The sequence below is a fragment of the Fonsecaea erecta genome (genome assembly GCF_001651985.1).
Source record: "Fonsecaea erecta strain CBS 125763 chromosome Unknown Scaff3, whole genome shotgun sequence".
Taxonomy (NCBI): Eukaryota; Fungi; Ascomycota; class Eurotiomycetes; order Chaetothyriales; family Herpotrichiellaceae; genus Fonsecaea; species Fonsecaea erecta.
Genome location: NW_017387246.1, coordinates 1763208 through 1785839, shown reverse-complemented (window position 1 = coordinate 1785839; position 22632 = coordinate 1763208). Strand labels below are relative to the sequence as shown.

Genomic DNA, 22632 nt, shown 5'->3' with positions numbered 1-22632 from the left:
ATCAAGCTGAATAACCATGTTGCAATTCGACTATCTTTATTGTGGAAATCTTCCTTCTTTTGCAAAATGCGTGATATTCATTCATGTCTGAACTGTCGCCTTAATCTTCTTTCCCTCTAGATAGGGCGATTGGACCCATTTCGACCTTGAAAACGAACATCGACTTCGATCCATCTGACAGTTAGTCTCTGTCATGATGTCAGTGACCAGCCGGTTCCAATCAATAATGAAGATGTAGCATCAGGACCATATCTGATTTCAGTGATGGTCTTCATGCCAGGATTCCCTGTTCTAATCATTGTACATTCTGCTTTCTCATTTCATGCGTTTTGAGGCGTCGCGTTCCTCAGTTCCTCCATCCCGTCTTGAAAGATGGAGGTGAACTATTTTACTTGCACGTTAGACCAGGCCATCAAATACCAGCATGAGAAGTCATACAGGACAATCGCAGAATTTATCGACTTCAAGGCGCAAAATTTCCCAGAGGTGCCAGTCCTCGGCCTATACGAGCTCGCACCCAAATCCCCGTCACAGGTATGGACTTCGCATGTCCTGACTTTTAGGGACGTGCAAAAAGGCATCAATCTGGTCGCGGAGGCGTTGTTGAAAACGATTGTTTTCCGACAAGGACAGACGGTGGCACTCCTGTGTCCCAGTTCTCCGGGACTTCTGTTTACGTGGCTGGCTTTAATTTGGCAGGGTCACCCGGTGCTCTTGATTGCGCCTCAGTGTTCTCCGTCTGCGATTGCTCAGCTATGCAAGTCTTGCGAAGTGGAGTTGATGCTGTATGAGGATCCCTATGGCGATCTTGCGACGAAAGCCTCACGGGAGACGACACAGTCACCGCCTGAAGCTCTCAGAACGCACCTGATACCTTTCGCCAGAGAGAACATTGTGCGAGTTCTCAAGAATACTTTCACTAGTTCCCCTGTGCTTCCGGCCCATGTCCAAGAGACGGACGTGGCGTATCTTCACCACACCTCCGGCACGTCCAGCGGTGTCCCTAAACCGATACCGCAAACGCACAGAGCAGCGGTCGGGGTGCTTCCGGTCCTTGACGGTACGAGGCAGGCGACATTCACCACCACACCACTTTACCACGGCGGCGTGGCCGATCTATTCCGAGCGTGGACCAGCAATGCCATGATTTGGCTCTTCCCAGGCAAAGACCTCCCTATTACCGCTGCAAACATTTGCAAATGCCTCGACGGTGCTTCAACGGCGGCGGGTGACGGGACAGCGCCGGAGACGAAGTATTTCTCCTCGGTACCGTACGTTCTGAAAATGCTGGCAGAGGACAGGGATGGCATAGAACATCTCAGAACAATGGATATCGTGGGCGTGGGCGGCGCAGCGTTACCAGCCGAAGTCGGGGACAGCCTCATCAACAAAGACAACGTGAACCTCATATCGCGGTTCGGTAGTGCCGAATGTGGGTTTCTCATGTCCTCCCATCGAGACTATGCGAAAGACAAGGAATGGAAATATCTCAGATCGTCGACTTGTGGGAAGCTTCTCCAGTTCGAGCCCCAAAGCGAAGAGGAGGAGGGTCTATCGGAACTCGTGATCCGACCAGGATGGCCTCATATGGTATATATACATTCCACACTTCACCTTTCACTTTCCACACTCCTTGTGCGTTTACGGAACTGACCGTGGGCAGGCCAAACGCAATCGCGAAGATGGCTCCTTCGCCACCGCCGACTTGTTCTCACCGCACCCAACCATCCCGGATGCATGGCGGTATCATTCACGGGCGGATTCGCAACTGACGCTCATCACGGGCAAGAAATTCGACCCGGCGCCCCTCGAGGACGCCATCCGCGCATCGGCCTCCTCCGTGATCGAAGATATCCTCATCTTCGGCAATGGCAGACCTTACCCGGGGGCGTTGGCGTTCCCTCGCAACACTGCCCAGAGCAGTGGTGGAGACTTCATCCTCCAAAAGATCGCGCCTGTGGTCGAAGAAATGAACCGCCAGAGTCCGTCTCATGCACGGATACCGAAACATATGCTTATTCCTATGGATCCCCTAGACGGGGGACTGGAGAAGAGCAGCAAAGGCACGATTCTCAGAGGCAAGGCCGAAGAAAGATTCGCCGAAAAGATTGCAGCTGCCTATGAAGGAAAAGAGGAGCATATCAACGGGACGGGTCCGCCTCCTCCAGAGGTGCCCGATGATGAGATACCTGCACGGGTCCGCACCATCGTTGAAACCGTCGTTGGAGAGGGTGACAAGGACTTCGAATCCCATCCTGAATCTCTCACGGATGATACAGATCTTTTCGCGTACGGAGTCGATTCCGTTGCGTGTATCCAGATCCGACGCGCACTGTCTCAGCTGCTGCCCAGTGGCTCAACCTTGCCATTGAGCGTGGTGCAAGACACTGGGAACGTCGCGGGATTGAGTGATCTCATCCTTCGCATGAGGGCGGGAAAAGGCGACCGTCAACAGAGAGAGCAGAAGAGAGACAAACAGGCCCAGCATCAACTAATGCTCGATCTGGTCGAGGAGTACAGCGTCTTCGATGGACTCCAGTCAGAACTACCCTCCCCTTCAGCCTCACCTCCCGCACGATCCGGAACATCCCCGAATAGAGAAAGCAAAAGAGGCATGCAGGTCCTTCTCACTGGTCCGACTGGCTCTCTCGGTGCACACATCCTGCACCAACTTCTCTCGAGCCCTTCCATCTCCAAAATCCACCTCCTCGTTCGCGGGACCACAGCCACCGCCTCCCGGGAACGCATCTTGAAGGCACTGACCTCGCGCCGTCTTCCCGTCCCAGAGTGCTTCGACATGAAGACACAGATACACAGCTGCAGACTTTCGGACTCCAAGTTGGGACTCTCCGACGAGACGTACGAAGCCTTGGCAGACGACGTGGACGTGATCGTCCATTTGGCATGGAGCGTGAACTTCCTGTTACCCCTACGCGCATTTGCGCAGACGCACCTTGCGGGCACCAAGAACCTCATTAATTTCGCTCTGGCCTCGTCGGTGTCGAACCGGGGGGTGGCTCCGAAATTCATATTCTGCTCCAGCGTGGCAGCCGTGTCAGCTTACTCGTCGACGACAACCATACCCGAGAGCGTCCTCTCAGACCCCGCTGCGGCTGGTCCGACAGGCTACGCTCAGTCAAAATGGGTTGCAGAACAGATCTGTCACGGCGCCGTGCGACAACTTCATCGGCTGAGAAACCGCGTCTCCATTACTCGGGTGGGACAGTTGTCTGGGGCGAGAGATACGGGCGTGTGGAGTCGCAGTGAGGCATATCCACTGATGCTCAGCAGCTTCAGGGTCACGGGTTGTTTGCCAGACCTGGACCGTGCCAGGAGGGCCCAGGGCCAGAAAAACGGGGAGATCCTTGCATGGCTCCCAGTTGACTTGGCCGCGAGGGCGTTTGTAGAGGACATACTCAACGAAGGCGATGGTGGGTCACCCCGTCAAGTGCAGAAGACTATCAAAGACGTTCGTACCATGACAGGGGAGCCAGAGGTAACCAGCACTGGAGGAGGAGAAGAAAGCCCTCCGGTCTACCACATCCTCAATCCAGCTACCCGCGTGACTTGGTCCGACCTTCTCTCCTGGGTCGTGCAACGACAGGGAGCCGGCGCTCTAGAAATCGTGCCCATCCACGAATGGCTCTCCCGCCTGTCACGTCTCCAAGACGCCAGTGACGCGGAGAGACATAACCACCCGGCCCTGCGCCTGCTGGGATTCTGGGAGGAGGCATACAGGATACCGGGGAATGCACGCAGAGCCATCGAGGCTGAAGGAGTAGCAGAAGCAGAAGAGGAAGAGAAGCCGCAACGAGGGAATGGTTGCCCTGATAGGACCAGGTCCGAATGGAATCTGGAGGCCGAGCGGGAGAACGCCGACAAGGACGTCGGAGTATCTGCAGTACCTTACCAAATGGCAGAGACATACGTACGTTTGCCCTCGCTTAGAGAACCCGAAGGGCTTGTGAACGAGGAATACGTCTCGAGGATGTGGGAATGGATCATGGACAATGTTTGACTTAGTTTCTGGAGACACTCCATGATACATCCCAGAAAGACATATAATACTCTTACAATCCATATGACTCGACATGACTCGAAGAACCACTATCCTGTCGAAGAAGAGGGAAACAGAATCAAACAATATTCCAATACTCATCAGCTCATCTAGCCAGCTTTTCCCTTCTGTTGTTTTTTGGTCAATTTCATGATGCCATGAAGCATAAGCTCGTCTCTACGTTTATTGTGTACACACCAGCAGTTCAGCCTGGTTCACATTCGTTTTGCTACTCCAGTCACCAGCAAAGTTTTTCTCGCTCTCTCTCTGACATCTCTCGTCCATGAGCAACGACGCAGTCCGTCCTGTCGCCTCGTGGCACCCCAGCTGCTCGCAGCGTTGCTCTCTGCCTCTGTCAGCCATCCTCAGCTCAGGTGATGCGCGTTTGACATGACAATGGATGACAACAGGTAATCGGCTTAGACCAACTGGCGCTGGCCTGACATCTGCCACGTCGGTGCATGCTGCCAGAACATTCCGGCCACATTGTGAATCCTATGCGCTGTGCTTCCGTCAATTCCAGCTGACGAGTGATGTTGAGGGGAGGCGATCTCATAGGATGTGAAGTACAAGGTGCATAGCGGCTAGGCCTCATCGCACTTCCAACAAGATGTTAGCGTGCCGCCCTCTCCACGGATCTACCGAATGAACATCCCCTCGGCTCTTCCCCAGAAATTGCGTGCCTTGTTGACATGATCCAGGCCGAGCATCTCGTCTCCGTCCTGGATGAGGTCGACAATGATGTCGTCGTCTTCAATGTACCTCGGTTTCGCATAAAGAGTCCGGGAGACAAGTGCAAACTTGATTTGCTGCAACAATTTGCCCTTGATGCCTGTTCTCTTGCTAATGCGTTCCTTCATTTCTTTGAGAGGCTCACCAGGTTTGAGCATAAACTTGAACGGCACACCATGGGGTTTGTTGGCCTCTTTGTCGAAGTGATAACAATAAATGAACCGGTCGTCTTCGGAGGCGTTCAATTCTTCGTCGGGGATCTTCTCAGCATACAGCGTGGTATGTTCATTAACTCCAACCACGTTGAAATCTTCGATCAGTTCTTTGTGGATTTTGCCGCCATGTACTTCGAGCACCCGTATGTTGCGAGCCGTCTCTTCGTCCACGTTGAGCTTTTTGGCAATGCCGGCGACCAAGTCCCCGATGATGCCATTCTTAGCGACGAGGATTTCCAGTGGTTCCTACATCTCAATTAGAACGTTACATGACTTCAAACAGAGGACTCTTACTTCTTTGCTGATTCCATCACTTAGCCAGATCACTTTCATTATCTTTTTGGTCTCATAATCTGCGAGACTTGTTTCGAGAACCTCGTAATACAATGAGTCTCCGCGATGAGTAGCATATCCACCATAAGAGGAAAACTGTGACTGAAGGATTTGCTGAAGGTTATGGTTCATCCCGCGTTTGATCCACATTTTGATCTTATTGTTGGTGGCGCTAATGGTGGCAAATCGGATGTGAGTTGGGTCAACCTTGAGGTGCTCCCCGACCTTAGCAGAAAATTGGTCATAGGTCATCTTCTTGCTGAGGCTAAGTACGAATGCTTCTCCCTCGGTGCCAGGTTTCGGATAAAAGCTAAGCGGTATCCGGTTCAGCAGGTAATCATAGTATTGTCGTGCGTCGGTATATGTGGCTGTGGACAGGTCAAGATCCGGGATGTTTTGTTGGAAGCAGATGATGTCGCCGTCTTGAATCTCGGATTGTTGGAAGGTTTGTTTCGGCTTCATAGCCTCAATCATGGAGAACTTGATCTCTTCGAACAAGAGGATCGGCGTGCTTGGATCCCAGTGCATGATCCGATTGATCTGAGGTGCGATTTCTTGCACTTTGTCCAGTTTTTTGACGTAGACATGACCAACACCAGTCAAAGTTTGAGCCTTGACGTCGAAGTATTTGAGGAAAACCAGAATTGGCACGTTGCCGCCCACAGCTTGCGTGACATCTGGCCATTGGATCTTGCCGTCGTCTCCCTTAGTCCCATTTTCGGCCCAAAGATAAAACGGCCGGCCCCTCGAACCGTACTTGTTCATTGCTTCTTCCATGGTGATCTCGACGTCACGAATGGGCTGGTCGGGACGATTGGTCTTGTTTTGTCGACCCACCATGACCCAGAACCGGACCTGATCAGACTCCAATCCAAGCTCCTCAGCAATGGTGGCGGCGAATTCGCTGATTGTGGTCGTTCGGAGAACTCGATACACTTGGGCGCTGGCTGGATCGGTCTGTTCGAGCTCGTAACTGGTCAGATCGAAACCATGATGGGCTTGAAAGCTCTTCTCTGTGATTACGCCCACATTCATGTAGAGGTGGGCCTCCTCACGCTCTTTCTTCTTCCTCGCAAGTTCGGCTTGTTCTTCGGCAATCTTGGTCTCGATGTGTGCGGGAATGTCGGACTCGCTCACATCGAGAAGGACGTCGTCCAGCCTGCTCTTTCGGATGTACACCAACATGTAAGCATTCATGGATCTCTTGGTTGAATAGCCTCGGGTGTGTGGTTGACGTTGTCCAAGGCCGCCGTTGGCGACGTTCGCGTACTCCCCTCCAAAATTTTCTTCGAGCACTTCTTTCATGGTCGATCGCGTGACCCGGTCGTCATCAAATTTGTAGAAGTGGCCGTCCTTCGTCGGCTTAAGGAAAGCGTAATAGTGGCCTGCATTGAAATCGCCGCTGTGGACGAGGACGCCGTGTAATTGGTAAATCCACGGTTCCGTCGACGCCGCTTTGGCTTCGTCCGAGAGGTAAAGAGACGCGTCGAATTCTTCAGGAAACTCATGTCTGTCGTTGACCTTCATCATGGCATCACGATTGATATCATATTCGAATCTCTTTAGCTGCAGGTGGAGCACAGGGGGGAACGATTCGAAAATGACACCTTTCCGAGCATCCTGCAGCTTGTAAGGCTCACCAGCATCGTACTTGTTCTCACCCTCTAGGGTCTCGACTTGGATATAGTCCATGAAACTCTCGTGCAGATTTTTGTTGCCTCGGACATTGAGCTGGATGTCCCAAAATTCCTCTATCCTCGAAGACTCAAAGTCGACATTTATGCATGATATGTAAGTCTTGGTCTTCCCAACAAAGAGTTCAGGCAGGGTTCGTTCCGCAGGTGTGCCTTTCATCTTCTTCTCCAAGACTTCCATCAATATTCGGGACAGTTCTTGGACGTCTTGCTGCTCGAAAATTTGCCGAGTATCCCATCCGAAGGATGCGGTCAACTCGTTAGTTGAGACAGCAAACCTATCTTTTTGAAGTCTGTAGAATAAACGCTGGAGTGTCCAGGCACTGTTACTCCGGTTGGCTTCCTGCTCGGTAGGGATTTGGTAGACGGCCTTCCGGAACAAGTTTGTGAAATAAAGAGATTGGAGAAGAGAGTTCAAATAACAGGTTGCGCCCTGGTTCTTTAGACCGACCATGCCGGTCTCCTTCTTAGAGTCGTATCCTTCAAAGTTGTGCCACAGGACGCCGGTAGGGTCTTTGATGATGCGGACATACGCCGTGAGTTTGGCTTCATCGTTCTCCACCAAATGTCTCTGACTATCTTCCCAGGGGTGGTGGAAAGCCTTCCTAAGTTCCACAAACCTGGTGAAGCCCCAGTCTCCTTCTTTGGCATTGAAACGGTGAGTGGCGGTATGGGTGCGGTACAGGGTTGGGTCGTTCGGATTCCACAGGACGAGGGCAAACTGAACACAGGCGTACCAGTCGGGCGGCGGATCGCCCTCGAAACCGTGTTCTAGGTAGAAGGATGCACAGTCGACTTGATTTCCATACGGGAAAAATAGCACCCTCCAGGGATGCCCGCCACACTCGAATACTGGCCCATGTTCTCTCCGAGAAAGTGTCCGCCATTTTTCTATGTGCCATGTATGATATGCTTCGGCTTCAACTTCGACATCAGGCAGGTCGACAAGGACATGACGTTTCATTGTCTCGACTGCGACATCTGTCAGTTTGCGGACGGGCGGAATGGAAGAGGAAGGACAAGCTGGTGGGTGAACATACAGTCATCAGCCCGGGGAAGGGCTTCCGCAGGTTCTTCTGAGACATCGTCCGGGGAGATGTTGACGACCTCACTCTCTTGACCGTAATTGTCGTAGCCATCGATCAGCATGTCTGGCCCTGCTAACTGCACGTCATCGAAGCGGAAGGCAAGGTTAGTAACCATGGTGGCTGATAGGTATACAGGCGTGGAAATGAGGGTAGTGCTTGACGTACGTTATCCATGCTGAGGAGTGACTAGGCACACGCCTGATATTGATCTGCGCGGAAGAGTAGGGGAGGGTGGTGGCCGAGCAACTCTTTCCTCAGATTTCCGCAGTTGATGCTGAGAGTGGTGGAGGTATGTCACAATGTGTCGGTGATGCAAGGAAGGCTCGTCAGCAAGCAGGACCAAACTCGCCACCCACACGTGAATCTAGAATCTAGATAGACGACCGGGCCGATGGATGGCTGGTTGCGAGAATGAATTGCGCAGGTACCTGGTGGAAAGGACAAAGATCGGATGCAGTATCAAAGGGTCGAATCATTCCTGGTCCATGGTCTGCAGGCTTCCAGGAATAGACGTCAAATTGTTGTCCTAGGGTCGCCGCAAGCCCGGCACAAGCTTTGAATGAGCGAATAGCAAAAGCAAACGCCCTCCCTGAACCACGCCTAGGCGGTTTTGAGGGAGTCGGTATACCTCCCACATTGGTGGGACCCAGGCGTCACTCGCAGTTAATTGCCAAACGTCAATCTCCCTCTTTGTGTGACTCTGCCCCTCTCCAATAACCATAACTTCACAAACCATTCTTTGCGCAACACCGATGCGCTTACTCAGACGACAGTGACGAGATGACCATAAATAGTCTATATGACTCGTCGGGCCTGTCGTTTGGTATGAGATGCTCCAGGTCGCTCAGCTTTCGAGGCCCCGAGCCTTGCGCCTAGACTTGTGCAGGCTCTCTGTGCAGTCGTCCCGGTGGACGTCTTCTCAAGCAGGGAGAAATCCACCGCCATGGCGGCCAGCTTCAACGTTGGACGAGTATGAAGCTGTCTTCCTGGCGCCTGTTTGGATCGCTTGGCTAACAACAATGTTTGCAGTTGGGTTGACCGCCCCATTCGTCCCATCAGCCTGCGCCAGCTCTTTTTCTTTGGCCGCACGTTGACCGAAAGCCGTCTGCTGAGCTCCGCCAACTACGTTCGCATGGAATTGCCGACAAGGTTTGTTTGTCCCGTCAGCAATGTTGTGCAAGCACTCACCTGATATCAGACTGGCTCACCGCCTGCGAGACATGCAGCGTTTGCCCTATGTCGTGGTGACCAATCCGCACCTGTCATTCGTCTACGAGCTCTACTACAAGTCCTTTGAGAGCTTTCGGCGTGTTCCTGTCATCCGAACGGTGGAAGAGAACGATGAATTTTGCAAAGTCATCAGCGACAACCTGAAAGAACATCTGGCAGTGATCCCCAACCTGGTCATGGGAGTGCTCGAGTGCCAAGACTTGGTGTCGGTTGACACAATGGACAATTTTGTGCAGGCCATGCTGCGGGCTCGAATTTCGAGAAGAGTCATTGCCGAACAACATCTCGCGCTCACGGAAACGTTCAACTCACCTTGGCACGTGCCCCAACCCAGCTCTGAGAACGAGTTTGTCGGCGAGGTCCTGCTCCGGTGTAATGCAAAGGAGGTAATTGAACGATGTGGCCGATTTACTCAAGAGATCTGCAGGTCGACCGCAGGCGCGGATCCGTTGGTACCTGAGATTCGAATTCAAGGACATACTGGCGCTACATTCCCTTACGTGCTGAGTCATCTTGAATACGTTGTGGGAGAACTGCTACGGAATTCGGTCCAAGCGGTCATGGAGAAATACCGTGATCCTCGAGAGCCACCACCCCCTATTGATGTTCTGATCTGCGAGGCCCCCCAGAACGTGGTTATCCGTATCTCTGACCAAGGCGGAGGCATTCCTCGAGACATCATGCCCTTTTTGTGGTCTTTTAACAAGGGACCTAGAAGCGCTTCACGGCTACAAAACTTCAGAGACGTCCCAACCCTTGCCGCCACCATGCAGGAAGTTCGAATGTCTCCGAGCGACAAGCCCAGTGGAAAGATCAGAGACACGTCACTCAGTACATTAGCTACTAGGCCCCCTGACCTTAGACTGGGCATGGGCTTGCCGATGAGCCGTGTGTACGCGGAATATTGGGCTGGTGGGCTTGAGCTACACAGTCTCGAGGGTTATGGAGTGGACGCATTTTTGCAAATCTCAAGACTGGGCAATCAGAACGAACAGCTGACTTCTCGAGCCACAATTGACGCAGTGTGAAACGGCGGGACTATCACCAGGAGATGACAAAAGAAGCATGGTTAAAATTGAACCCCCATTGGAGACGGCTTAAGTGTTATGTTCTGAGGGCATTCCCGTACACATATCCCCACAGAATCGAGCAGATCGTTCTCAGGAAGAAGGTCCAGAGGGATTCCCACGAACTGCTCAGCAGATGTGAGGAGACTGGAGTCAGATGAGCCATATCAAAACAAGCCTGTGTTTCAAATAAGTCAGTCCAAGGGTTAGAATAATGACACACTTCCTTAGCACAGCATAAAGGCATGAGCGTTTGGATCAGAAATTGCCAATTAACCTCTTGCTCTGCCAGCAGTCGTGTAGAGATAACTCTCTCCTCGCGGCTGAGCTTTCGGCTTACCAGAGCTGCTTGATTCATCAAGAGCATCCCAGGAAAATGGAGCCTCCAAAAAGGGGGGCATATCACCCACATTCTTTCATTTCCGATATTTCATTGTCCGCTATTCCAGGTCATCACCACATCATGGGAAGCCACAGAGGCCCTCGTAATGATGGTTTTAAGATGCGGGTTCTCTTGAGAGATTGATCTCGACACACTCATCGGAAACCACCAGCTTCATGGTGTCGAGGGTTTCAGCTGACGTTAATTTGAATTGGGTGTCTTATGGAGAAGGAAAAGGGAAAAATTCAAGCAATTTTTTACGCGGGCAGTTAAAGAACGAGTCGTGCCTGGAAACGCGCGCCTATCACCAAAACGGTTAGTTGGAACTGGGGGAAGATGGCGCAAGCGGCTCATCGATTGGCGGGCTGCAGGGGCTCCCAGTTCGCCCAGACCAACTGAAATGCAAGCCAACTGGCCCTAGGTGGCCCTGGTGGCCCTTGGACAGCCCTGCTCACGCTGTAAACTCCAATCCAAACTGCGCTTCAAACCTTCTGATTTTGTATTTCATGCTCCTTGTGACTACAACATTGTCAATATTCTCTGCCCCAAATCTGTTCTATTCGATCATTCTCAGCAAATATCTCTCTCCTGGTCTCTATCTCCGCGTCCCAGCTCACAAACTGCACCCCCAGGGACTACTGATCTCTCTCCCCGGCGCCCGCCACCATCTTCCCTCCCTCCTCCATCTTCCCCAGTCGTCTCGAACAATCACTCGTCTACCTGTCCCTTCTGCCTCTGTGAAGCATTCATTCGGCTGGCGTTGACGGGGTGCGACACTTACAAGCCTTCTTGCAACCTGACCTGATCTGCTCATGGAAAACGCAAATTTGTGGACCAGACGTTCTAAGTGAGTTCTGCTGTTTAGCTGCGAAAGAGCCGTGTAAGTATTGGGACACTAAATGTCTTGACAGCACTGGCAAACTATCCTTGTCTATGAGAGATCAGGAGGGTAAGGATGTCAGCAAGATAGATTCCCCTCGCTCCTATACCAGCAGACGTTTCGGCGGCGACACGTCGTCCCACGGCAAAGCAAATCCCTTCAACGCCCTCTCGCCTTCCGCAACGAAAACTCCTTCTGCGAGCGCATCCTCGGCTTTCGGACTGGGTAGCGGGGCCTTCGCTTCCTTTGGGTCAGCAAAAACACCCAAGACGCCGGGCGCTGGCTCAGCCTTCGATTTTCCATCCCGCGAAAAGACCGAGAAGAAGGAGAGGGACTCAGATACACCAGGAGATATCTCAGAAGCAGAGCCAATACAAGAATCTCCAGGGTCACCCAAGATATCTCCTGAGCACCCGCTCCGAAACACGTGGAACCTCTTCTACCGACCTCCTGCTAATAAGTTCTCCGACTACGAGAAGTCGACCCTGAAATTGGCGTCTATCAGCTCCGTGGAAAGTTTCTGGACAATATATTCCCATCTGAAGCGACCATCTCTGCTGCCTACTGTTTCCGACTACCATATTTTCAAGGACGGCATTCGTCCGGTCTGGGAGGATGAGGCCAACAAAAGGGGCGGCAAATGGATCGTGAGATTAAAGAAAGGCGTCGCGGACCGCTACTGGGAGGATCTACTACTGGCAATTATCGGTGACCAATTTCTGGAAGCAGGCGAGGAGGTCTGTGGTGCAGTACTTAGTGTACGAAGTGGCGAGGACGTCCTGAGCGTCTGGACCAAGATTGATGGTGGCCGGAACATTAAGATCAGGTACGACAACCCATTTGGAGAGAATAGATTAGGTATCAGAATACTGACTATGCAACAGGGAGACCATCAAGCGAATACTTGCCTTTCCCCCGGATACCAACATTGTGTGGAAGAGCCACGACGACAGCATCGCACAGCGATCAGCTCTGGACGAAGCCAGACAGCAGAAGGTCAGTGGTACTCCTGGGCACCCGGGAGCGGAGAGGCGGCGCCCGACCCTGCATGAAGATTCTGAAAAGAGCAAGGGCAAAGGCATATCATGATATTACACGGGGATGGAATGGGATGAGGCGATCCCTCTTGTAGCATTATAGTATCGACTTACTGGCTTGCGATTCCTGGATAGCATGGCTAGGTTCTCCAATGGGATTCCGACAGCAGTCCAGTGTATCAAGCAAACAAACATTGTTTCTGGATCGTGATGGTGTTCTTTTTGTGTGGCCGTCAGAGGCACGTACAGGGCTCGTGAGGCGTGAGGCGGCGGGGAAATGTTCGGGCTTTAGTTGCTTTGTGGGAAACATCTAACCGCACAACTTACTTAGCCGCAGCGGCACTGACTTCACTCCCCATCATATTAAGACCGCCTCATGTCATTTACAATTACTTGGGTTATGTGGTCTTGCGAAGGATGCGTAAGGGCTTCCGTCAGAAATGACGGTTCCCTGGCATGAAGTCGTGCAAAGCACAATAAACGATTTTAGCCGGCGCGGTCTGGGAGCCCTACGCACATCAAATGTCGCCCAGAGGGGCGCAGATGACGGTCCAACTACCGCACCTCCGGTCCCTCCACATTCAAATGCCTCTTCCTCGCGGTCACACAGGGGACAAATGCCCCAAAGCTCTGCTAGACACCTCACCAAAACCGTAGAGGCTTTCCTGGGTGCGCACGATAATGCCGCATGCGCCCCGATCCATGTCAGTCGCCTTGCTCCATGTTCAGACGACTGAGAAACCAGGCTGACAACTCCTTCACGTATAGATCGAAAGTGATGACGAAGTCGAGGCAACGATCGAGAGAAGAGAAACAGAATTATCAGGTCTCCCTTTCACCCAGTACGCCTTCACATTCACAAGGAAACTTGATGCACCAACTAAATTATTCGACGCGCGCAGGTCAAGTGGCACAACTCCGCGACAGAGTACTTCACTTTCAGAGTCAAAAACCGAGGACCGACTTGCGCGAGGGCTAGTGGATGTTCCAAATGCACATCAACGGTGGCGCGGGAGACGAAATCTTGACTCTGAATCTGTCAGAGATCAAATGAAGAAGTCTTTCAAAGTATACCATCCATCCTCTGTCTCAAATCCATGGACTCTGACAACGACTCTAGACTCCTTCGGGGCCGTACAAACCATGCAACACCTTGAACGGAAGGTCGGCTTTTCTTCAACAGAGGACATCTCATGCTCGCGCCCCGGTCAACGCATCAAGTTCGAATGTACTTCCTAAGAACGACATTCATGCGAATGACCATGGTACACCTAATAAGAGGCGCAAGATCCAAACTGTGTCCGAATATAGAGTGCCTGCTGAGTCTGACTCTGAAGATGAACTTGCTCTGGAGACGGGACGGGAGAGGGGCAAGTACCCAGAACAACCTCAAGAGTTGCACGTCAATCATTCATCTCCCCAAGGCAACGGCGTCTTTTCGGATCAATCCGCACAGCGAAGAAAGGATGAGAAGGATCAGATACTCGAAAGTTCTCCGGGTCTCTCGAAACAGCCTCACACCTCCCCATACCTTACATATCTAGCAACTAAAACGGCCGATGGCAACGGCCATGAGCAAAATTCAACGACGGTGCGGACACCAGAAAGCCCGGATATACTGCAGAGTATCGGACCTCACCATTCCCCGAAGTCACTCGCGTTGGACAGTGCACCATATCCAGAGATGAAATCAACAGATCTCAAAAATCTCATTATAGGACAATCAACGAATAAAAGCAAGTTCAGAAAGCGGAGAAAGGAACTCGAAAAGGAACCACCCCCGGCGAAGGAGGTCTTCCTCCTCACAGAAATTGTACACGGAGATTTACTCGACACTTCAGGCTTCGCGATTGGGATCGATTCATCGAAGGACGAGGTCTTCGTTGCGCGGCAGAATCCGCTCTTAGACGACGAACCTGTCTCCCGGCTACGTGGGATCGACGCAATTTTCAAAGTCACAATAGGCGACGGGAGCAATGACTCTGCCTTGGTGAACTTCCACTTTCGTCGGTATGCGAAGAAAAAAGAGGAAATGATGTGGCTCAGATTTGAATCATACCAGAAAGCCATGGATTTCTCTCTAAGATTACAAGCTTCACAGTCGCTGAAAGTCTGTGTCAAAACTGGGTAAGGTCTCAAACGCTTGGTGGACTGAGGCTTGTCTGACATTGTCTAGGGAATGGATGGAGATGGCTTTCTCAAAGGCCAAAAGTGAGACGACGATACGGACGGAGATGCCCTCAATGACAACTCAAGCACCGCAATCGTCTTTCAGAAAGCCAGAACCTACATCAGCAAAGCCTTTGTTGCGGGCGGCAACAACCGCTAGCCGGACACATGGCAGGCTGGTCGACAGATTGGATCCACCCGCAGACGGTGAGACCAATGTCGGCACAAGCGGCGCCAGAAGACATCTTCGCGAAAGTGCTCCTTCGCCCCAGGAGCCGGGATCCCGTCATGCTACGCCGGCAGAAGATACGACACAGTCAGAAGATACTGTCTCACACGCCGTCGGGGAACAATCGGGCTCGAAACCAAAACTGGACAAAATCCCTCCCCCTACACCGGGACATGATACTGACACGCACGCCGACAACGAACAATTAAGCCCCAAATCAGAACAGGGCAAAAGTCTACCAAATATCAGGACGTCCCCAAGTGAAACTTTAGGCACGCCGTGGGCTACGGACCTTATTTACCCGCAGCCCGGCCGAAGAGCTGCGGTTGTACCATTCGAAGATCTGGAGCGACTGGATGATGACGAATTCCTCAACGATAACCTGATTTCTTTCTTTATGAGGTATCTGGAAACGCACATAGAGAAGAGCAATCCCGAGTTGTACAAGAGGATGCATTTCTTCAACACGTATTTCTATGCAGCCCTTTCCAAGACGAAAGGTAAGAAAGGCATCAGGCATGATGCTGTCAGCCGATGGACCAAAAATATCAACCTCTTCAGCCGCGATTTCGTAATCGTGCCCGTCAACGAGGATTATCACTGGTACCTAGCCATTATCTGCAACCTCCCGTACCTCCTTAAGGAGCGGGCAGAGAAGAGCGATCGATCCGAGGAAATGCACCCGAGCGACCAACGGAGTAAAGAAGTCGGGCAGGTCATTGATCTGTCGGCAGAGGATACTGCAGGAATGTTGGCCGATCTTTCACACAGCGATGACGAGAAAACCGGTGTGTCTGAAACCAAGAAGGAACATGGGCGACGGAAAACTGCTCGCAGAGGTCGTCCAAAGTACGATGTGACCAAACCTGTCATTATCACTTTGGACTCTCTCGGCACACCACGGCCGGTGACATGTTCACATCTCAAACAATATGTAGTATCCGAGGCCCGAGACAAGCGAAATATGGACATTGACGCGACTGAGCTCAAAGGAATGACGGCCAAGGAAATCCCGACCCAGAACAATTACAGTGATTGCGGGCTGTATCTGTGTGCTTACCTGGAGCAATTCGTCGCCGATCCGCACAACTTCGTCCGCCGAATCCTTCAGCGGGAAGAAAATGCACAGCAATGGCCGCGCAAAATTCGTAGCCGAGATCTCCGATCAAGACTGCGTCAACTGATCTTGGAAATGCACCGTCGCCAAGAAAACGAACCCTCGCAGATGGAGGAGCCTGCTATTGGAAGCATCTTGATCGATATCGAGAAGTCACCCCGTTCGCCGTTGCCGTCACCGTCGGTACCTCAGAAGCCATTCACGAGGCAAGACATCCAAGAAGCACATCAGAGGTTCGATGGCATTACACGCAGCAGGTCCTCCTGGTCAGAAAGGAAATACAATGAGTCGTCTCCGGATCCCGGTTTGGAAGGCATGAAGTCAAGGCGTGCGGTCCCCGAGGTCGCAGAAGCTTCAGAAGATTTCGACGACGAGAAGAGGGATCATGACCCCCTTTGTGGACGGATGCCAGGGACGCCAACAGACCAGATGCGGGTTACCAAGCCCGAGCAGTACTCAGATGCTGAGCCCTCTCGTCGCGACGTTCAGTCACGTGCATCACCTCAGGCCAGAGATATTCATCCCGTCCCAAAACCCAACTGGGTTTTGGATATGGCGCCCGGGCACCAGCTGGCGCACCCTGCCCGCCCAAACTCGGAACACCACTCGGACAACGAACAAGGGCTAAATAATGCAGATGAGCTAGACTCAAGATGGAGGTCTCGATCTTCGAGCCAAACAAGCGAGCTGACAGATTTCCTCGCTGGACCCTCTAGTGCTAGATCCTTTCTTCCAGGGATATTGGACTACGCAACACGAGGCTCTCGTTCAAAGTCTCCTCGCACAGTTATCGGTGGCGATCAAGATGCCGGCGCTGCCGCCGTCCAGGAAATTCGAACGGGAGGCGCGGAAAGAGGTTGGAAGAGGCATCGCCTGAGTCCTGAACCAGAGTCCGTGGCTGAGAAGGAAGCCCCAGTTGGCAGAGAGTTCGACTATCCGTGGAAGCGGAAATGACCGCCCATAAATGCAGGGGTGCCCAATTCCACTACTGAACATGAAAGACGGTTGCAGCTAGATAAGATACGGGACAAGGAAATTCCTCAAACGCGGAGAATGCAAATCTCAGCTTCAGCCATGCTTGGAGACGGAATCCGATGTGGGAGAACAGTGGCGAGTCCTGATGGGAAGGATGAGGAAGATGAGGCGATGCTTTTCAGGACGTGAGACTGTATCCGAGAAAATGGGCATGACGGTTGTGATGAGATCCTTTTTAATGCTGTTGGAGGGTGTGCCTCGAACATGGCATTGTTTTGTTACCAGCATTTATGCAGTGAGCGGCGTGTGGGAGACATTGAACGACTATGAAAGATCATACCTACGGCTAAGGGCGCCATGGCACCAGCAAGCTCAGTTTCTTTCACCCGTTGTGTTGATCGACGATACTATTCGTCTTGTCTTGTTTATTCCGTGTCTGCATTTATGCCTGACAGTTACTCCTCTGCCAGGGCATGCAGACAATCTACCCAATTGTCTAACTCCAAGTTATGGGCGTGGAATTTAGGCAGGATGAATACAATGCCGGACGAGGTTTGGTCCCCATGGATACATGCAGCTGGACATGGATATATACATACATGCACCATTAACGTACCATCACGTGTACGAGTGAGAAGGAAGGCCAGATCTAATTTCCTACAAACCTTTCCTGCGGCATTCCGATTTTGATCCTGATCCTGATCCTGATCCTGATCTCTGGGGGAGTTTATCTCCATCCCCATGTAGTGTTCCGTCCGGATCATTTCTCCCCTTCCATCCCCTCTCTAGACTCGCCGGCCGGATCCTGGGGAAACCAGGATCTCGGATCCAACATCCGGACCCGGGCTGGCTGGCTCCATGCCCCCAGAGCTTGCTTGCGTGCTTGCGTGCAGATACTTGGATCTGGGCCCATCATTCTATTTTAACCTCAGGTACGGAACTCCAGGGAAATTCCTATAGTGGAACGTTGCCCCATGGACTGGCTCTTTTGATGGCTTTTTTTCTGACTATGGGAAATGCTCGAAAGACGCGCACGCTTTTCGGGAAGGATGTTGTCATGTTGCGCTGGAATGACAGTCTGCTGGCTGGCTTCGTAGCCGGGCGCGAATCTCCAGAAGAGTCTAGTGCCACTCAAGCGTCTTCTGGAGTGGTTTTGCTTCATACGCGGGTCTATACGCGGCACAAGGTATACCTTTTCCAAGCTGGAAGGTTGAGCATAATAGTGTACATTGCCATCACAAAGGCAATGAATTGGAAGAGCGAAATTATGTCATGGGCATGGAACAGGAACAAGGGGGCCCCCTGTCCTCACGACCTTTGCGAATGTTTATGACTGGGCATGAGGAAAGCCGGGCTGGCCAAAAAAAATGGAATTGCAAATGCAAGTAAGTGAAATGCTCTGCTTCGTGTCAAGAACCTCGGAGGGAAAAAAAAACCGGAAACGCATAACAGGCTATCCCCGGAGAAGTGTACAATTCCCCGGGTCATGCAAAGATGGATTGATGAATTTGATGTTGATATACAGCAGCATGGATGGGATTGGATGGGATGGGATAGGATGGAGGAATTCTCAGATGCCAGTCATAGCCGAGTACTATGAGGGAAACCCCGTCATCCTTTTTCAGCCATATCACTCAACGATTGCTGTCTCCAGAGAGCCTACGGGCACTACATCCGTGGAGGTAGGATGGTTGGGAGTGAGAAGAGACGGAGATGACAATTCTGCTTCTTGAGCAGCCACAACCTCTACAGCTTTGATGCCCAGATCCCCTACGACGTCGGGATCCCTTGGGGGAGGTGGAAAATGGAGCCGGGCAATAGACGACGGATACCCCGTCAGTTTGATAGGGACAGTTCGTCTGGGCTTCAGAGGATCATCGTCACCGCAGTCCTGCATGCGTCGAACGTCACCAACCTCCCTCCTAGAGAAAAGGAATTCAAAACCGTCTCCCGACAGTGGATATCTGGAGGGCGGCTTGTGCTCCTCTGCGTGCGTGGATCGAGCGAGAGGGCATGTTCACCAGTTGCGCTTGCACAGGGCGGAACCCCATGGCGTCATGGGCGCCTGACTGCAGGGCTTCAGGGGTCCTGGAGTCATCACACAGCAGCATCGGCGTGGCGTTGTGAAGATCGACTAGGAGCCCCGAAGAGAACCGCCGATCCAAACAGTCATTGGGCTAGTGATGCCCATCGGCAAAGGGCGGGCGCGACGGCGATGCCTGGTAGCCTGAGCTAACCAGGCCGGTTGATGACCGGTGTGCCAGAGCCTCCCGTGCCTCTGTATCTGCAAGTGCCCGGCAGGGCACTTCAATTCAAGTCTTCCGAGGAATGATAGCCTATGAGGATACCAGGCAGGTGTTGAACTGGGGGCATCCAGGGGCCTGCTGCACAAAGGCATTCACACACAGCGGTTTACTTCGCTTTCTTACTTACCTGTGAGGAATTTGAATACTCATCAGCTCTGCTCATTAAACGCGGTGGATCCACGGACCGACGAGATATGAGACAGGACATTGTCGAGAACGGATCCTCACTACCAAAAGATAACAACAATACCCAGTTACTGCAACTTAGAAGAGCGGAGCAGATTGGTCCCAGCCCTCAAGTATCTATCTGTCCAGCTTCAGCGAAGGACGATTTAGGAGGGCACAAGAGGCCAATTCCTTCTCCAAGGGGTGCGGTCGCTGAAGTTAGACGGCACGTTGGCTGCCTAAGTGGTCAGAAGAGTACCTCCTGGGTACAAACTTAGGTGCGACTTGGGTGACCCTTGAACATGGAGAGAGGGGGGCGATGAGGTCGGAAGCAGTCACGCAGGAGGTTGCCCCAAACGTTGGCTCAAATGGGGGATGATGACCATTGCAGGAGGCAGATGGGCTCCTCTGGCCTCGTGGAGACAGGACCCCCCTTCGACTAGTTATCAACAGAGAGTGATCGTCGGATATATCGCCACAGGTCGATGACACTGGCACTGCAAAGAGGAGAGAGCTTGATGACATCGATGGGACCCAGAGATCCCAGCAAGCTACCCACACCCCCTTTCCTCACCCCCTCCTGCACCGTGCCGGCAGCGAGATACATTGGGCGATGATGTCGATGCTTGGCCCAGACCTTTCTGGCCTCCTCCCATCGATGAGATTGTCCTGGCCCCTCTCTCCCTGTGGAGCGAGCACGAGTTAGTTGTCCAACGACGACAAGGAAACATGATTGATTTCGATCTCGATCGATCTAGGAGGCGAAAAGGGCAGGATGAGACAAGCAGTCGACAGCATTGAAGAGAGGGGAATATCTTTGTAAGGAGCCCTTGGATATCGTATTTCTGCGAGACCATAAGAAGAGGTTTTTGATAAAGTAGCTTTACTGGAGCAGCAACCCCAGTTGCAGAGCGATGCAAGCGAGATATGTTACCGGTATTGACCTATCACGAAGGAGGAAGGCAGGGACGAAACCACGCGAGGATTCTGCATGCAGCAAACAAAAGGGAGCCTTAGCATTGAACGAGGGCAGGAGGCAAAGGTGGTAGGTCAGAAGGTATGGATGGTGGGCTCCCCATCGACATCATCGCCACCAGCTGGTCACAGGCAGTCCACTTCCCGCCGCCACGTCTCAAGGGGCTACAAACGTCACACAGGGTATGGTTGTTGTTCGGCGCGGGCCCCTCCTTCGTCTTGCCTCTTTCTCACCCGACATCTACGACGTGATTGAAAGACTCAACGATGGCCCCTTGAACACGGCAGGGTTCTCTTCTACCTATTAGATTCGATTGTCGAGGTTTTATCGACGATGGGAGAGGAGAGGGGACGGGAGTGGGAAACGCAAACATCATATCGGGCCAGGGACGTGATTTTCCCCAGCCAGTCAGCCAGCCAAGCGAGCTGAAAAGGACGATGGAGGAATGACATTTCAGCATCCCTGACTTTCACAATTCCCATGATTTTCCATGGGCAAACGAAGAGAGAAAGACAAGAAAGACCCTCTTTTCGCCTCTTACATCGTTGGAGTTCGAAGAATGGGCCCGGGGGGGTCGCTTGACGTATTAGGTGTGGCCACTTTGATGTCGATCAACCCAAAACCCAAAACCCACACGGGAGGATGAAGATGGCAGGGAAGGGATAGAAAGGGAAAGGCAAAAACAATCAAGGGTTTAATGAGCAGTGAAAAAGCTGTGGGGAAAGAGGTAGTAACGGCAAAAAACAACAAACGAAATAGGTAGGTAAGTAAGCAGCCTCTGGAGACAACTAACCGTCTGTTTTGAATTCACCCATTCATTATACTACCTACATACTAGGTAAGGTAAGCACAAGGAATCAGTGGCAGGCCCAAAGAAAGCTGGAAAAACAAGCTGAGAGGGTCCCAGTCCCAGCCTGCTCGTATGACGTGCTTCGAGTGAGTGTGTAAGTGTGTCTAGTGTATGTGGGAGCAGAGACTAAAACGGGCGGCATGGGGAAGTATGATGCAAGCGATCGACGAGGCTGTTGCCCAACGCAGGGACGACGCCCAGTCCTGCCAAGGGATGGCCACTTACCTACCTTCCTACACGGCCAGGGAAGAACAGCAGGGAGAGGTTCTGTCTGCGCCTGCCTCTGTTCCCGTGCACATCTCATCTGCACTGGTCTCGTGGTGGCGGCGGTGGTGGTTGGCATAGTACCTATGGGTACACATACAGACATAGCATATACCGAGCGGTTGTCTGCTGCCTTCCCCCAGCACTCTTCTGCCTAACTTGCTTCCGAGAGTTCATATTCTACCCCAGAAACTCCCAAATTCGCTCACTTCGTAAGTGTGATAGCATGGATTTTGTGTTAAGAGGGGGTAGAATAATAGTAATTTTATCAGACGGATAGATAGTACGCAACAACGGGAGACACATATCAGGCAGTTTACAAATGTCTCTTTTCTCTACGTTCCAGACGGGAGGGAAATAGTACAGGTAATGAAAAAGACATTTCATTTCATCTTCAAACTCGCATACATCTATATATGATCCCCTTGAAGGTAATGCGCCGCCCGATGCCCTGCTGGTGTTGGTGCTTTTTGACGAGAGAAAAAAGCAGAACACTGATCCGAACTTGTCATTCATGAAAATTAGACGAAGCAAGCTCAGCACCAAAATGAAAAACCTCCGTTTGAAAGGCCGTGAGAGATAGAGATGTTGGCATCATGAGGGCCTCAATATGAAGAAACTCCCCCCCGTGAGTCGAGGCTGCCAGCGTAGTAGAGAGAAAGGTTGTTTTTACAATGTCAGCCAGGACATTTTCGCAATCTGCTCAACGAAGGCACCATCACTTGGGTGACCACGTCGAGTTCTTTGTGGCAATGTGATTTCGCAGCTTGCACGCTCAGGTAAAGGAAACCTCTGGGCCGGGTTGTCAAAAAGAAGATCGTGATGAGGTACTGCTGTGTGTGCTCTGTTTTGAGAGACCTCCGTCG

The 22632-nt window shown here is 52.0% G+C and overlaps 5 protein-coding genes across 5 annotated transcripts; 4 read left to right on the top strand and 1 right to left on the bottom strand.

Moving 5' to 3' along the window:
• Positions 1-372: 372 nt before the first annotated feature.
• AYL99_03898 (hypothetical protein) lies at positions 373-4018 on the top strand (the record flags this gene model as incomplete). The annotated part of the gene is made up of 2 exons (XM_018835412.1): positions 373-1590; positions 1664-4018. The coding sequence occupies 2 exons, from the start codon at positions 373-375 to the stop codon at positions 4016-4018; spliced, it is 3573 nt and encodes a 1190-aa protein (XP_018695062.1).
• A 677-nt stretch (positions 4019-4695) lies between these two features.
• Positions 4696-8234, bottom strand: AYL99_03897 (hypothetical protein; the record flags this gene model as incomplete). Its single annotated transcript, XM_018835411.1, has 3 exons — positions 4696-5250; positions 5299-8003; positions 8072-8234. The coding sequence occupies 3 exons, from the start codon at positions 8232-8234 to the stop codon at positions 4696-4698; spliced, it is 3423 nt and encodes a 1140-aa protein (XP_018695061.1).
• Positions 8235-9288: 1054 nt separating this feature from the next.
• Positions 9289-10377, top strand: AYL99_03896 (hypothetical protein; the record flags this gene model as incomplete). The annotated part of the gene is made up of 1 exon (XM_018835410.1): positions 9289-10377. The coding sequence occupies one exon, from the start codon at positions 9289-9291 to the stop codon at positions 10375-10377; it is 1089 nt and encodes a 362-aa protein (XP_018695060.1).
• A 1233-nt stretch (positions 10378-11610) lies between these two features.
• On the top strand, positions 11611-12767 carry AYL99_03895 (hypothetical protein; the record flags this gene model as incomplete). Its single annotated transcript, XM_018835409.1, has 3 exons — positions 11611-11645; positions 11710-12504; positions 12563-12767. The coding sequence occupies 3 exons, from the start codon at positions 11611-11613 to the stop codon at positions 12765-12767; spliced, it is 1035 nt and encodes a 344-aa protein (XP_018695059.1).
• Positions 12768-13155: 388 nt separating this feature from the next.
• AYL99_03894 (hypothetical protein) lies at positions 13156-17184 on the top strand (the record flags this gene model as incomplete). The annotated part of the gene is made up of 4 exons (XM_018835408.1): positions 13156-13419; positions 13484-13783; positions 13836-14842; positions 14892-17184. 4 exons carry the CDS (start codon positions 13156-13158, stop codon positions 17182-17184), a joined length of 3864 nt encoding a protein of 1287 aa, XP_018695058.1.
• Positions 17185-22632: the final 5448 nt, after the last annotated feature.